Source organism: Colletotrichum truncatum, assembly GCF_014235925.2.
Source record: "Colletotrichum truncatum strain CMES1059 chromosome Unknown Contig_0011, whole genome shotgun sequence".
Taxonomy (NCBI): Eukaryota; Fungi; Ascomycota; class Sordariomycetes; order Glomerellales; family Glomerellaceae; genus Colletotrichum; species Colletotrichum truncatum.
Window position 1 is genome coordinate 1,413,930 of NW_027222408.1, and position 16,456 is coordinate 1,430,385.

At 44.9% G+C, this 16,456-nt stretch overlaps 6 protein-coding genes across 6 annotated transcripts; 2 read left to right on the forward strand and 4 right to left on the reverse strand.

The window, feature by feature from the left end:
- Positions 1 to 2,740: 2,740 nt before the first annotated feature.
- Positions 2,741 to 3,228, reverse strand: CTRU02_214759 (uncharacterized protein; the record flags this gene model as incomplete). The annotated part of the gene is made up of 2 exons (XM_070206297.1): positions 2,741 to 2,852; positions 2,912 to 3,228. The coding sequence occupies 2 exons, from the start codon at positions 3,226 to 3,228 to the stop codon at positions 2,741 to 2,743; spliced, it is 429 nt and encodes a 142-aa protein (XP_070060071.1).
- Positions 3,229 to 6,474: 3,246 nt separating this feature from the next.
- CTRU02_214760 (O-methylsterigmatocystin oxidoreductase) lies at positions 6,475 to 7,296 on the reverse strand (the record flags this gene model as incomplete). The annotated part of the gene is made up of 1 exon (XM_036727950.1): positions 6,475 to 7,296. The coding sequence occupies one exon, from the start codon at positions 7,294 to 7,296 to the stop codon at positions 6,475 to 6,477; it is 822 nt and encodes a 273-aa protein (XP_036580479.1).
- Positions 7,297 to 9,555: 2,259 nt separating this feature from the next.
- On the forward strand, positions 9,556 to 10,897 carry CTRU02_214761 (MFS multidrug transporter; the record flags this gene model as incomplete). Its single annotated transcript, XM_036727951.1, has 2 exons — positions 9,556 to 9,837; positions 9,914 to 10,897. The coding sequence occupies 2 exons, from the start codon at positions 9,556 to 9,558 to the stop codon at positions 10,895 to 10,897; spliced, it is 1,266 nt and encodes a 421-aa protein (XP_036580480.1).
- A 766-nt stretch (positions 10,898 to 11,663) lies between these two features.
- Positions 11,664 to 12,077, reverse strand: CTRU02_214762 (uncharacterized protein; the record flags this gene model as incomplete). The annotated part of the gene is made up of 1 exon (XM_036727952.1): positions 11,664 to 12,077. One exon carries the CDS (start codon positions 12,075 to 12,077, stop codon positions 11,664 to 11,666), a length of 414 nt encoding a protein of 137 aa, XP_036580481.1.
- A 1,374-nt stretch (positions 12,078 to 13,451) lies between these two features.
- CTRU02_214763 (uncharacterized protein) lies at positions 13,452 to 14,222 on the forward strand (the record flags this gene model as incomplete). Its single annotated transcript, XM_036727953.1, has 1 exon — positions 13,452 to 14,222. The coding sequence occupies one exon, from the start codon at positions 13,452 to 13,454 to the stop codon at positions 14,220 to 14,222; it is 771 nt and encodes a 256-aa protein (XP_036580482.1).
- A 369-nt stretch (positions 14,223 to 14,591) lies between these two features.
- Positions 14,592 to 16,006, reverse strand: CTRU02_214764 (serine/threonine protein kinase; the record flags this gene model as incomplete). The annotated part of the gene is made up of 2 exons (XM_036727954.1): positions 14,592 to 15,690; positions 15,765 to 16,006. 2 exons carry the CDS (start codon positions 16,004 to 16,006, stop codon positions 14,592 to 14,594), a joined length of 1,341 nt encoding a protein of 446 aa, XP_036580483.1.
- Between the last annotated feature and the right edge of the window lie 450 nt (positions 16,007 to 16,456).

Below are 16,456 nucleotides of genomic sequence, written 5' to 3' on the forward strand. Positions count from 1 at the left end.
CCCGCCCCCATGACATGAAGACATCATGAGTTACTTTAACATTGAAGAGATAAGGGGCGGCTAAGCTATTGCCGTAGTTTATGATGTTGCAGTAGTAATAACACCCTAACACGGCAATTCAACTGATAACTTTGAGGACGCCAAAACCACCCGACTATTTAAATTCGGCCCGACTCGCACTTGCGGTACCCATCAATCGGATACACAAAGGGCCACAGCGCTATTCGAAGTAACAAGGTGTGAGAATCTAAGTGCCAAAGGAGGGCAACGGTGATTTGGAACTTGTAGTTTGCGTAGTCTTATCGTTCGAAGAGATAACAACGCTTAGCGACAGGTTTCCTAACCCTACGACATGCGCGTGTCAATAGAGTAGTGCAAGACAGACGCCAAAACCACTGACATAACTTAGCTGAGGCATACCAGAAAGCTGGGATGTTGTGATAGTATTTGGGCAGAAAAGTTCAGCGAAACCACTAGAGTGCCTGTTTCAAGATCCCACCCATTGGACCGGTAGCCCAGCGAAGCCCAACAAAGCCACCTAACCATGTAAAATTATCTTAAACAAATACCAAGCAATTGGTTTATAACTAGAATGATAGATTGAAGCTGATAGTAAGGAGGCCGCTTGGGGCTAGGGATAGCTTCTCCTGCGCGAGGATTATTACATATGACGACACTTATAACCACCACAACTTAAACAACTTAATAGTACAACAAGTAAGATGACAACCGCGATAACATTGAGTAATAGCAATATATAAAAGTTAACTCTATATTAAATTTGATGAACTATGAGCTAGCTTACGAAAGGCAAATTTATTAACTGAAACCTAATCACACAACGAAGATAACGTCCGTGCATAGCATCGGTTTGATGATACGGTTAGTGCTGACGCTTCTTCTTCAGTAGCAGGCACTTAAGATCATAGTCATGCTTGAAAGTTCTGTAAGACATTTTTCCCTTTTGTAAGTCGACAGGTGCAGATATGGCTGTGTAAGTGTATTGGGCATGAAAGTATGCTATGTCTTGTGGCTAATCGCCCGGGCACACCCAAGTTGGCAGACTGCAGCATGGAAGGAGTATCAGTTGTTTCGTGTTCACGTTTAATTGAAAGCAGATCACCCAGTTGAGAGCAAGACGCAGCAACTTTAAAACTAATGATTCTTCAACTGCTATTTATAGCGATTGATGAGTCTTGTCTTTATGCATGGGATGGATATAAATTATCAAGAGCCCCAGATAGGTATGCCGCGGCAACCCTAACACATTCTACTTTGCAAACCTTACCTTTCCCCCCTACATACGGCCTCTTCTCACAAGCAGACCATCACCACCAGCTGCTGTCACTGGGTCACAAAATGACAAAGATAAGAAGCATTAGCGCAGTTTTGTTCGTAACACTGACTGTGGTCAATGGCCAAGGGGACCCTGACATGTGGTGTGATTATGGAACAACCCAAGTCCCGCAACTTAAACATTGCAATGCTGTAATTCCCCAATGAATTCAACCACCATTTGTGATCGAAAATCTAATGACCTGTTAGGGACAAAATATGTATTGTGTAAGTCAGATCTCTTAGTAACACTGGTAGGCAGGAGACAACCGAACTGTGTCGCTGATTCTCGACAGTGCGTGTACCCAAATCGGATCGAACAAGACCCAGGAATCAAGGAAGGGTTCCCCATTCATCGCCAGTGTACCAAGATGACTGGCAGTTGCATGGTTAAGGGCAAGAATGGTCAAGTTGTCAAGTCTAAGAATGGTCAAGATCTTGTCGCCGTACGTTACCTACCCCGACGTCAATCCCCTTGTTGCTCACTTTCTAACAAACTGGTCTAGCTTGGCGCTTGTGTAAGTCTGCTGTTTACATATGCTGCCCGCTTCCTATTAATAGTTTCAGTGTTAAAATATTCTCCTTGCGGCCCCTTGTGGCCGTCAATGAAGCCCTATATCCGTATCGCTTCGCAGGCCAATATATTAGAGCACATTGTTTGGCACCATGGTCCTATTAGCCTGTGTTCAATTTCCCATAGTGCATGATTATGGTTTTCTGACCTATGGTGATTGTAACTTTATCCTTCGTATCCTTCCGTTCCCAACCTCAGTCAGCCACTATCCAGAGACTATTCCCATACTTAACTGTCATTGCCGCCAAAGTGGAGAAAATTGAGCGCGAAAACCTCTGGTTAAAAGAAAAGATTTCGTGATGAAAATTTTATCCTACTTGCGTTTGTAATGCCCAATTATTGGAAGAAGTAGGCACATTGTGCCAGACATGTTGTAAATAGAGTTACTACGCTAGCAAATAACCAGTTTGACTTTTTTGGTTGAGTATGTAAAGTCTTCAAAGCCTTAAAACGCATGGATTCATACGTTCGTCAGCCCTGTTTAGCTTTGTAGCTCAGATATGGCTATCACGAGAAATGCACTATGGGTCTCTCAGCGCTGAAAAGGGTTCATCAAGCGGCGCGCTAAGTGCGGATGGTCATGATCACTGCTGAATGGGATGTAGCTGGAAGGATTGCAATTGGCCTTTTCGAAATCAAAAAAACTGATGACGCTGAAACCATGTCAAAATGGAGGACCAGACACGACGACAGACATATAAAGAAAGAGTGAAGCATTCCGAAGGTTTATCTATTAAGTGGGGTCGAAATAAATAACAATGCATATGCAGTACAAGCATGAGGATGACATTAAAGGGCGGCCCTATTACGTCTGTGGTAACTTAAGATCCTTCAAACGCTTCCAATATAGAACCAGACGGGGGTGGTACGAGTGCAGTCGGTAGTCTGGAGGGGGCCTGCACGGCAAATGGTAGGGACATCGCGGTAGCCAGAAACGCCACTCCTTTTCGATTTGTTAGTGACTATATTCTAGTAGTCTTCGTTCTTATAGAGAGGACTTACGCAACACCCCAGCGGTGGTATACGTGAACACCCCAGGTGTCAAAGCGACCTTTGACTAGAGAAAAGCTGTATTTGCTGTCGCCGCAGTTGTAAACCTCACCAAGAACAACCCCATCGGTCTTGGAGCATTCGAGGTTGGTAGCATCATGACCGGTGATGTGGAGGCCGACGGAAACAACACTGCCGTCTTGCTGGTGGCGGGCAGCGAAATCGTTGATTATAAGCTCTTCGGCATCAATACCGTTGCCACCAGTAACTGGGGCGGCCGAAACGGAGGCGATGAGGGCAGTGATGATAGCAGCAGTGTTGACGCGCATTTTGACGAGTAAGGAGGTGGTGAGTAAGGTTGGTGGTGTTCAGGAGTAGATATAAGTTCTTGAATGTTAATGCTGATGAGTTAGAAAATAGGATGGACGATAGGAGGGATGATGTGCGATCTTATATATCTCAATGAAATGAGTTTTCTACTCTACCAAGTGACCTATTACCGCATGATTTCAAAGTCAGAGTTGCTAAACGAAGTCACTGTAACGTCCATAGTGTAATCAAGAATACGAGCACTCCATTGAGTGACAAATCGTGGTTGTGGACCCGGGTAGGAAGCGGTTCTTGAGCTTGTACGGGTGCAGCCGCTTGCTTATTCAGGGTGGAACATTCTTAACAATGGTCTTCTCGTATTTTTTTTAGTGCCCGGTACCCGTGTTTACATTTGGAATCGGAGAACCGCTCGGGAATCGCCTGTCCCACATCTCCGCCACTCCGACACTCCGCTTCCGCCGTATTTCAGCCTGAAAGTTGACCGTCTATTATTGGGGTACATTACATCACTGTCGCTGAAGATTGATTTGTTGTCAGTATGCCAACTCGTGTTCTGGACGCTAGTAAGCGAATTTTGACTTCCATGCTGGTAGAGATGGTAAGTTTGGAGTGGTGAAAATCACCCCATCAACTTTCCAGGATGTTGTTAATTTTGTGTGTAATAGCTTTTTCAAATAATTCAAAAAGCTGACAGTAGATTCTGGGCCTTATCTGTAAGGGTCGACTTCTAGGCAAAATTCTGGTACAAAATGGTAATGTTCTTCTATGTGCAGGCAGCACTATAAGTGGGCATGCAGAATAGGAATAATGTAAAATAGCCAAAAAGGGTTCAAGATGGGAATGGCATCCAAAGAAAACAGGATAATAATTGACACCTAAAGACTTCCACTCAATATGGTAACAGATAGTATAGGAAGCATAATCATGACAACACAGGATGCATGAGACACCAGCCTTAATCAAGCTAACAACCAACTTCGTAGGACAGATTTCCCTTGTCGCTTACTCACAGTAAGATGCCTCATGATTACTTTGATGAAAAAACAAGTCCGCTGACGCCTGCAATGCAACATTGAAACCCTTCTCCCAGTGCGGAGATCCAGGGGCAACTGCATCGGGAGCCCCGGCGGAGTTCCGCAGTCTTCCCCGGAAATGCAGCAGTAGCCCCAGGAGAGACGTCACCAGACTAGGTTGCGCGTCATAATTCACGAATATCATTTCAGTATAGCTGGAATAAAATGCTCAACCTTCAAAACGGCACAGCTGTGCATTAGGTATTTGCTTCCATCTACAACGCTTATTAGGAGTAGGGAACTGTCTGTTACGCGACATAAGTGTCATGAAAACCAATGCTGGCGTAGCTAGCGTAACACGAAATCGAATGCAATGGATGTGTATCATTGTAACGCTTGTAATCTGGACTTGTCTTTCTCTGAGGACATTAACCATTCATAACAACCGTGCCTGAAACCACTCGCGCCAACTGACACTTCGTTAATTCGCCCGAGGAAAATGTTTCTAATTGTCCAATCATTGCTTCTTAATAAAACAGAGAGAATCATAAAACATCCACCATGCCATATACTTTTGATGAATTCCCAGTCTAAACTTTTGTTTATGCCATTAACTCCTCAACAGGCTGTTCCAAGCGGAACAGCACTCGTAATCCAATGTGACCAAGTAAGCAGCCCAAGTCGAAATAGATGGGCCATATCTTTTGTATAAAGTAAATGAGGCTGAAAAAAACCAAGGTGCTTCTGGTTTATCTCTAGCCACAAAGACCCGCTTGGATGAACTGAGTGCATTCGTCTGCAGTATCGCAGCATGTCCCACAGCCATGGACGTTGGGGCCTCCCTTCCCCACAACGCACTTATTAATGTTAGCATTATGTTTACCAGACTCCAGATATGTTTTATGTGGAAGACCAGCTCAAATGTCAATGTACGATTTGTGACTTACAACGAAACCCTTAAGATTATCACAGCTGTCGCATGTAGCCAGGGCAGTGCCAGCGATGGCAATAACAGCAGCGAGGATAGTGGCGGCCTTCATGTTGTTTGAATTATGATTATTTGAAGTAGACCGAATGTTGCAGAGGGAATTGATTTTAGAGTTGTTAGGGAATGTAAAGAATGCTGGCCTGGGAGAAAATTGAAAGCCAAGACGTCGGCCTCCAGCTTATTTAAATCTCTTACTGCTTACCTAGAAGCATCTACAGGTTTGCTCAATCGAAAAATGGTGGCGCTTAAACTCGCGCTCAAAATCTTTTTCTTCCTCCGGTAAATACCGCAGCGATCGTCGAAAACCAACCTCTTACAGAATTTACAGAGGCCATCATGTAGCCTTTGCTTGGTTAGCCCCAGTCGGTTTTATTAGCAGGCCAGGGAACGAGTAAGCCGGTTTTGTCAGAGCGAGCAGGATACTACCCAGTATGGAGCCTACCCATAGCGCATTCTAGACCACCAATGTAACCGACTGAGCGTATTAGCTTTCCCCTATGTTTACAAAAATAGTTCATCTATAAATCAACTCCATCCCGGTCTTGGTTCCACTGTTAATACACCAATCTAAAATTCGTGGCTGACACAATCTCTGTGTTGTGGCTGTATTTCCGACAATAATGGCGAAGAGACGAAAGATTTTCCTGCTATCGGGTTGCACTTGCGATTAAAATGTGCCGAAGAGCCGTCTCCATGCATATGGTCGGCATCAATGTAAGCGCCTTATGAGATTGTTGGTGCTTGTATACCTATGAATAGCCGAGCACCGAGCAAAAAGCAGTTTGAAAAGGTGCATGAGATAGGCAGGGTATGGGCGATGTAAAGTGAAACTCAATGGAAGAAATTGTTGATCAGAGCTCCTAAAGGTGGGATCATCCCACAACCCTCGAGTTTAGATTCACGGCAAGCAGATCTGATCTGAGCGTAATTCAACAAGCTTATATCAGTATTCGAAAGCATAAACTTGGCGCAAACCCTAATATCGCAGACTTGGGGTAATCTTGACGGTTGATGGCGTTGGCAGAGTGTAAACAAATTTGTGGAACAACATGCAGGGGCTTTGGGAAGACAAAAGGACGCCCATTGACTGCCTACGACTACAAGACCTGTAGTACAAGGCACAATTACACCAGAATATATTGCAAGTATATATTGAAAGGGTTTTAAGTGTCATGAGGAGTACTATGAGCTTCCAAAAGGGACGACCTTAATTATTTGCATCAACGACATGAGATGACCCCACGCTAGTACCTAACATCAAAATCGTCTGTACTTTCTAAAAGTGAAGAATCGCTTGGCTCAAAGGGATATTTTACCTCAAGCCGCCTGATAAGCTCTACATGCCTCTTGCTCCGTGGCGCAGCTTTGAATTTGAACTCCGTGGGATATGCTAGAACACCTGGTTTCATCTTTACATCCAATGTGGTCTCTTTCCGATCTTTGTCCAAAGTTTTGCTGAGATTAAAAGTTGCAAGCGTTTGTGCCATATTGAGGTAGAGACTGGCGTCTGCGAAGAAACGGCCTGGGCACACCCTACGACCGTAGCCGAAGACTTCCTCTGTAGGGTCAGGCTCATTGCGTGGCGCAAGAAATCGCTCAGGCTCAAATTCTTCAGGGCTGGTGTAGATTTCTGGATCTTTCATGAACCACCAGATGGATGGCAAGATAATAGCGCCCTTTGGGATGTGATAACCGCTGAACTCAAAGTCGTCCGTAGCTGTATGGGGAAAGCTCATTGGTACAATGGGCCACCACCTCAAGGCCTCCTTGACCAATGCATTGACATATGGCAAGTTTTCACGATCATCAAACGTTGGTAGACGATCTGTGCCAATGACACGATCAATTTCTTCTTGAGCCTTACGTTGAACCTTAGGGAATTGAACCATAGCCAATGTGAAAGCGTTGAGGGTAATAACTGCCGTGTCTGCGGCGGCGCCATAAAGACTTGCGGCTGTCCAAATAACGGCTTCTTCATCTTCGTTACACATCTGTCCGTCTTCATCTTCTCCTAGTTGTTTGATAAGCTTAGATACGTACGAGGGCCGATATGCGGAGGCAGCCATTTGACGCCGAACGAATTCGTAAGGAATATAAGCTGTTGCTTGAATCGATTTGCGCCATTTGCGAGCAGTTGTCTTGAAAGATGCCCCTGGAAAATTCTCGGGAAGATACGGTAGGGTGGGAATGATATCCACATACGTAGCATACGCAGCAATGGTTGTTTGTACCTAGGCTGCATATCCCATAAGCAGTTGCCAAGCACCGAAGCCAGTTCAATCCAAACCAATAGCCACCTCAGTTGTAAGGCAGGTGAACACCCGGGCGAACCTTCGACACCTTAGCTTATATTTTCAACTTCTTATTATCCAACCGAACACCAGCGATTGCGAGTTGGGGCCTACCTACGCCTTTACCCAGACATGCCGTTACACGCAGCAGAGTGATGCAATTCTGCATTCGGGCAGATTATCATCACATCTCTCTGATTAGCCGCAAATGATCTCATGTATGATTATTTCTACTGAGAATACTAGTTCTGCTTTGGCTTACTAGGCAGAACCACGAAGTCTGGCTCAATTGCGGTCCGGGCCTACAAATGACCTTGCAGATCGTCTGTTGGAAGCATGCCAATCCACTTATGAAGTGTTGACAAAGTATTTGTGCTGGCCAAATGAAAGGCGATTTTTGAACAAAGGTATGCAAACTCCGAGCTACAACTCCGAAAGTTCGGCTCTTAGGGAACATACAATCGGCGGCCTGGCACGGCGAGCGGTGAGGAGCAAGAAGGAAAGAATCCCGACGTTGCATTGCATTTGAATCGCTTGCATTTGACCACATCTATGCCTGCAGATTTCGCTCAAAGCATGGATAGTCGAACTTTTATCCTGGTTTGCAGGATTTGCCTAGCTGGGGAAGGAGGCCTAATGCAGGCCGGCGTAAGCTATCTTTCCCAGTTGTGGTTAGTTAGGTTGCATAATCTTATGTGCTGTTGTGGCACAGAATAACGAAAGTTTCTCGAACACCTTGGGAAAAGAATCATGCCTGCTTCTGAGTCAAAGCAGTTGCAGATGGCCTTGACGTCTTCGGATTTGTTGTAAAATTTAATCCGACAACGCCGACATGCTCTATTTCCAGGATTTGATGTCATTTTAGGTTCATGGAAAGTGAGTAAGTCACGAAGTTCACCATTGAAGGCAAAATAATGAAAAGACTTCCGTTTATCAACACCATCATCCGATGTTTGATTGAGCCATATGTCAACTGTGTTGCATGATCACGATCACTGTTTCTCAGGTTGCACGATGAAGGACATTCTAACGAACAACTAAATGTATAAAAAGTCTGCACTACAAACTAATTTACACCTTGGGAATTAGATGTTTGAAGCCTTATGAAAGAACTACATCATGAAATACGGGCTGTTGCTGAATCAAATAAGCATTTGAAGTGTCGTTTAGGCTTGATGACGTTGACTTAGGTTGAGGACATGTCATTGGATCACTTGAAAGTTATCCAACGATTAGCTGCGGGGTGCAAAAGGTCAATAAGACAGCATTTCAGACGAGGAAGAATCAGGAAGCTCATAGAAAATCGAAAGATCGAGAAACAAGATCTGCCACAGAGCATTGTCGGGAGTAACGGGTACCTATTCCGCTAGTAACCTTGCTTGAGGAACAGAGCCTTGCGTAAAGTGTTTCGGGGTAAGAATCGGTAGACGTCCGAGATATCGAAGCGAGCCAACATGTTAAACCACCCATGTAACTATTGATGCATCCTTTGACCTAAAAGGAATGTGAGTCACCATTATGGATTCAAAAGTACCAATTCAACCTTCCAACATGCATGGCATTGTGTAGGGGTAAACAGCTGACGACGCACGCGTCTTTGCAGGGGGGACTCAACTTGCAAATGGCGTGCTGCTGCTTCCAAAATAGCACATAAATATTGATATTCTACCCTTTAATTCCCACGTGCCTTACACTCTTTGCACTTTTACTGATTTTATTTGTCAAAAAATTCGTAAGCTATGTCGACAAACTCCAAAATTGCTCAGGAGGCGTCTCTCGAATCTGGGTACCTGCCCACTTCAACAGCATTGACCGCCTCTTCAGGCGAAAATGAAGAGCTTTCCAATCTCTTCGAAGAATATGGGGCAAGTTGATATAGCCATAACTTCTATAGTAGTATTGCGACTAACATAAAGTTTGGATTATTAGTGCACTTGGGATAGCGCCACTGACCCCCATAACCCCTACAACTGGTCCGCTGCTCGCAAGGTCTCGACCTCAGTCATTATATCATTCGGACAGCTTGTGACACTAATGACAACATCTACCATGGCACCGGCTTTGAACCAAATAGGGCTTGACTTGGGGATCAACGAATTCATGACGCAGATAACCTTCTCCGTATTCGTTCTTGGTCTTGCCTTTGCGCCTTTTCTAATCGCATCTTTCTCAGAAACGTATGGGCGTAAACCTGTGTGGCTTTTCTGCAATGCGTTTTACATTTTATGGAATACTCTATGCCCCGTGGGCCGCTTGTCGGCTTTGATGGTCATCGGTAGGTTTATGGCTGGATCGGGTGCCAGCGTAGGCATTACAGTAAGTCGCCAAAGTGGTAGCACTACCTACTTGAAAAACTCGTATCGAGATGTTGTTGCTAATGTGTAGCGTATAGTTAACTGGTCCTATCATGGCTGACATCTATCAGAAAGAAGAACGAGGCAAGTCCCTAGCCATTGCTACCTTTATACCATACCTCGGACCTGCTCTTGGCCCGATCGTTGGCGGAGTCATCATGGAGAAATTGGATTGGCCCTGGCTCTTTTGGGTATTGAGCATCTTCAATGCAATCATTTGGGGTCTTGGGTTTTTATTTGTGAAAGAAACCTATACTCCTGTTCTGTTGGCCCGTAAACGAAAAGCAATGTCCCCGCTTCCTGAATTAACGGGCCCAACATCCTTCAATGCAGCGTCTACTAAACTGACCACTAACCTAAGTCGACCGATACAGCTGTTATGGAAACGGCCGATTATCCAACTTATTGGATTGGTCATGGCGTTGAACTTTGGCGTATACTGCCTCCTCCTCTCAACTTTCGCTTCTCTTTGGATCGAGACTTATGGCCAATCTGAGCTCCTTGCTAGTCTCCATTACATTGGGATCTCTATCGGTATTACGATAGCAACACAAGGCGGGGGCAGGTTCATGGACTGGGTCTTTGCAAAGTTAAAAGCCCGTCAACCAAATGGCAAAACAACACCGGAATTTCGCGTACCTTGTCTTATTCCTGGAGTTGTTTTGGTTCCCTTTGGTCTTTTCTGGTATGGTTGGGCAGCTGAAAAACACATGCACTGGGCAATGGTTGACGTTGGGGTCGCCATATTTGTGTGTGGCAGTTTTTTGCTTGCCCAAGCCATGCTTGCTTACTTACTAGATGAGTTTAAGTATGCTGCATCAGCAAACGCGGCAAGTCGTATGCTCTCCAATATTGTTGGTTTCATCTTCCCTATTTTTGCCCCACGATTATTTGCTCGCCTGGGTTATGGATGGGGCAATAGCCTGCTTGCCTTTCTCTTCATTGGCCTCGGATGTCCTACGCCGATTATTCTGTGGCTTTGGGGGTCCAAGCTAAGGGCTCTCGGCAGAAAACAACTTTGATGTTGTTATATGCTGAATTAGCAAGAGGCATGAAATCTGCGTGGGAGGCGGCTATCTCATGAGGTCTTACCGGTATAGTTCAGGTGCTGCTGTTTGGCGCCGATTTGAGGATGTCAGTTTGCGCATGTCAAAGTAACCTTTTTAGCAATAATTGGAACAACCATAGCTCGTCTGTTACTACTTTAATCAACATCCAAGCGATTAGAACCTTGTCTACTATCGGATTCAAGAACCGAAAAGCTTAATCAACTGTGCATGCAAGCAGGTCATGCATCTTTAAGAGCATGGCAAACAGTCTTTATATGGCTATGACCGTCGACGTTCTTTAAATCTTCAAACCGAGCGATGAACTGTGCAGATGAAGTCACAATATTTGGATGCACGCAAATATGAAAGTGAATGTACTTTTATTGGATATACAGTCACTCGACCTAGTCCCCGTAAGGAACTAGGAAACCCATTTCCCAGCCATGCCACATGCCACAGCAATGATTATCCCATGACCTAACAATGAGACATCTTCTTTCAACACCAACTAATCCAATTTGTTGGATAGTGTCATTATGGTACCAAAAGGTCACCAAAACCTGCCCCCTTTTCCCTTCTTCGACTTGTCTGGTGCCTTTGTTTCCCCTCCACTCAGCCTGATCCATTTCTTTTGTCGTTTCAATCTTTTTATAGTTTTTTTTGTGGTTTTTGTATTTGATGTTTGTTTCATGCAGCCAAGTGGCTCATGATGAGTTTGTTACTAACAAGCTTGAGCTCATTAGCAGCGAAGATTTCGGCCCCAGTAAGGATAAGTTTTGGCTCTTTGATTCTTCTTCCATTCATTCTTGAACTGGTCAAGAGCGCGTTGTTTTCGAGCACGAAACTTGTTGGAATTGACCTGGAGCTGGTGGGCCATCTCACGATCCATGTCGCGGAGAGATCGGCGCAGTTCTCGACCGGTAAGTTGTTTGCTGGCTTGATGCTTGTCCATCTCCCAGCCACGCTTGATCTTGTAGTTTGAGTTGGATTCTTCGTCGAAGATGCGGTGAAATCTGTCCTGCTGGCTTTGGGCAAAATTAAGAACCTCTTTCGCGCAGGATGGGGAGGTGCAGGTCTGAGCTGCGTGGTTGCTGATGGCTTCGAGGCCGAAATAGCTGTTAGGCTTAGTGGTGACGGACTGAGAAGAACCCATTTTGGCTTGTTGTGTTTGAATTTTATGCTGTATATGCCGCGTGGTCGAGAATGAGATAATTGGGAGTGAATAAAATGAGTAGTTCAAGACAGTTGAGAATGATTCTGTTGGATGCTGACTTCCAGATGTCTCATCCCAAGGTCAGGATTTCTGGGTGTCTTGTTATTTATCCTGTCGGATCTATCTCCGATTACACAGCTTCACTTCTATCTCCGGTGCCTTGTTCTACATTATTGGTAGCCTACCGTGGTTGTAGTCATGGTCAAGATCGCTGCTAGCCACGACAATACCAAAGTCTAAACAGATAGGGGCTGTATATCACGCACAACCCGGAGAAATAACTTCTGGAAGACTTGTGACAATTTCTTACGTTGGCATGGTAACTGTTGAGATAACCTTTGTGGCAATGGCTTGATGGAAAGTATTGTGCAAATCCTCCAGATTAAATTGAGCCATCAACTTGTTATATATAAACCATCCACCTTTGAGATATTATCATCAAAAGATGTTGATTGGCTTCTGCCTCTTTTTCTATTACATATAGAGCTTAAACTGTGTTAATTTTGGATGCAGCAGATGAGCGATATTAGGAGTTGCCTCGCTCAAGCTAGAAGAAGCACCTAGTTGAATTCTTAATCATGAAGAAGACAGCGATTGGCTTCAAATTTCCGAACAAAATATTCTACAATTCAATGTGTCTAAATTCTTTCAAGAGAACTTGCAGGTGTAAGCCGCGTTTGAAGAGTGTATAGACAGCCAGCATACTGCTTTTCAAGGCCTTCTCAACCACTCGGCATCCCGGACCGCTCCTTCTCTTCGGGAGCTTACTACTGAATTTTTATTGCCGTGAATATCATCAATAGAATTAACAACAAAAGTGTCTTCAGCTGGATTACATCCTACCCATGTTCCTTATTCGTCATAATTGGAGTGAGTTGCAGAAAGAGACACTAGGCCTTCATATTATGTCACGAATCTCCTTACTTGAGAAGCCAGCATAGTTGAGACGAAGGAAGTAATCGCAAAAAAAGAAAAAAAAAACATTAGTCTTATCACAAGTTCAACTCCATACCAATAACTTTCTCACGAGTCTTGTACTTATGAAAAATAAAAAAAGCTTGACCTCAATTCTTCTGATGGTGTGACAGGCTTTAACTCGGGTTCATTAGACACCCGAGGCCGAGAGTTCACGGCCCCGCCATACCGACATAACCTGGTCTGCTGGCGTCCACGCGGAAGAGGTGGGGGAGCGAGTAGGGGACTCTTTCCTTATATAACTAGGATGTCCGAGCCCAAGTAAACCAAGAACCGAGGCATAGGCTGTATGCCATTGTAAAGTATATCACACACAACTTTGTTACTCTACCTAGCAATATGGCCTTTCTCAAGATGGTAGCTATTATCCGCCGTCGATCGGGCATGACGAGGCGTGAATTTTTCAATTATCATTTCCAAGTGCACGGATCTCTGTCCACTGGGCCTTCAAAAGACCTTGCGCCCAAGATCTATTATCAAACCCATTTCTTTGACTCAGCCTATTCGAATGAATCAGCAGCACAACCTACTTTTTCCGGTCATGATGATACGACAGAACTTTATTTCAATGACATCAGTCACGTTGGCGCAGTGTTCTCTAGCGACCACGTCAAGTCTGTGGTCGGTCCTGACGGCAGAAACTTCAACGACATGGCCGGCGCAATAGCCCTGTTATCTCAAGAGCAAACTATATACGGCAAAGACGCCGCGTCCAATACTGGCCTTGTTGCTAAATATCACCTTCAAGGTGCGGATTCACCTGAGGATGGCAGTGCACTTGCTGCTGAGCTCCAAGACGATATTCTCGCGGCGTTTGCACCTACGGCAAGAACAATTACTTGGGATGTTAGAAAGCCCGATAACTTGGGAATACTCCAGTACTTTGGCTCTCAAGATGGACCAAAGCTTTCTTTGATTCTCTCCGTGTATTTGAAGGACGAAGAAAGATCCATTGAAGCGTTCCGAGAGGCACAAGAAGCCTTCGAGAGAAAAGTCGGTCAAAAGATTTCCAAAAATGTATCATTCGTTTGCTTTGGGAAGCGAGCTCTTATTTTTGACCACGTTCGTGGATTGGACTTTGACCCAAGCCGTCAGCCTGTTTTGTTTTGAGACTTGCTAGGTAACGGAATAGTGCAAATTCTCACAGTGATATGGATTACAGAAGATGATAATAAGAAATTAAAGTGACTGATGCATATGAAAATAATGATGTTGGTGTTTGAACGTGTTTGATGGGAGAAGATGTTGTCTAGATGACATCAATAGTTTAGACGACTGTGAAACAATTTCATGTCCCTTATTACATACTTTCCACAGGTAGAAACACTGGGCACTAGCTCAAAACTCCATGTTGCTCATGTCACAAGAATTATTCGAATGCAAGCTGAGATTTTCATTGTATGGACGCTTTGGCCCTCGAAAGATGTGTATTTCGGTCTTGTTGTGTGTTACGACTAGGAAACCGGGCGATTCCAATAGCTATTGCAAGGCCCGTAGCCAAGGGCCCCGGAGTGCATCTTCAGGCGTCGGTCGCTCCGTAGGTTCTATCTTCATGACTAAATGCAGAAACGCAACAAACTCGTCTCGGACGTCTTGCTCTAATCCAGGAGTAAACTCTTCAGACATAAGAACCGGGCTATCAGCCGATATAATCCCATCATTTACCTTTCCTTGGCCATCAAAGATCTCCCGAACAATTTGTTGATTTCCTCGATCCAGTAATGACCGAGGAAACGAGCCAAAGAGATGCACAATCTCTGACAAGTGTACTTTGAGCTGATACTCCCCACGTGGAGGACCAGCTCCACTGAAGATGCGAACGGCTCGGAATAGTTCCAATACCACGGCGCCGAGGTTCCACATATCAGCAGCCGTATCCCATGGGGCCTTAATCAAAACCTCAGGGGCGCGCAGAGCAACAGGCTGGATCGTCTCCGTCAAGTGCCGATCAACCCAGCTCGAGACGCCCCAGTCCCCTAGGGCGATGTCGAAGAGGTCCACTCTATCACCGTCTCTGAAGTAGTGCCGGCGAAGGGGGCGAGATGGAATGGGTGTGTATCTCTCCTCAGCCCTGTCCTGCTGAGGGATAGGGACACTAGCCAGATAGCCTGTTGTGATGAGCGTTGGGTCCCTCAGTTTGACGAAGATATTGCTTGGTTGGATGTCTGAAAGTAATCGAGAATTAGAGTCATGGACCTCGAGGAGTGTACAATACAGAAGAAAGTAGAAGGAAATACCAGTATGGATCACTTTATAGTGGTGAGCGTAGTCCAGTGCTAGTAGTAGTTGAATGGTGAAGCGGCGCATCACCTGGTTCGGAATCATGCTCTCAGGAAACCATGCTCCAAAGCTGCGAAGAGTCTCGCCAAAAACTTCGAAAACGAGACATATATGATTGCCGTTGGGACCTTTGTGCTCAAAGTCATCGACTAGGTGACACACGTGTTTATACCCAAGATAAGTTGAATCTCCGCTTCTGAGACGAATCAAGATCTCTCTTTCAAAGATGTCTTTTTCTGCGCCATAAGATTCAGCGCTGAGGACTTTCAGCGCAAGGAATCCATGAGCGTCGTCTTTACTGTTATTTATCATTATTAAGTTCACTCAATTTGTGAAACAGGCAGTCAAGTCATTGGTTCTAGTCCTACTTACTCCTTCCGTAGATTTCGAACAAGCCAGACTGTAGAATAGGCGCCGTATCCAATCTTGTTCAAGACCTCATAACTGTCGTTATAAACGTCTCCTATGTAAACGGGATGAAATCCGCCGTGATGATACACATGATACCCTTCTTCAATATCGTTGGTAGTCCGTGAACCTGTGTCGCAGCCTTTTTGTGAAGTCGGTGTGGAACCCGAAGCTGAGGCAATGTTATCTGGAGCAACGGGTTTCATTTTAGTGACTTTGGAGTCCTCAAGATGGCATGCGCGGCGACATTAAAGACAAAGATCATATATTGTTTGAAAAAGTATTTGGAGTCTTAGAGACTTTGTAAAAGTCCGAGCAAAAAGGAAAGTAAACTGGAGATGCGGGGAGGCCGTATGAAGAGCTTAAGCGCCCGTGTTGGTGCTCCACCATACATTGATGCGCGCTAATCACTCCTTGACCCTGTAACATTCGAGTTTCCCTCCAAAGCTATTTGCTACTCAGAAGACGGCCATAATTATTGGCCACAAAAGTACCAGGTTTCAATTAGGCTACTGAAATCTCCAAGTCCAATCTTCGAGTTAGTATGAGGCCATTAAAAGAAGGTAGGTTAGATAGGCACGGAGTGGCTCTGCCTGAAAAATGAAGAAGAAAAGAACCAGCATAGGTGAGAACTGTGCTAGCGAGTCTGGTAGTAG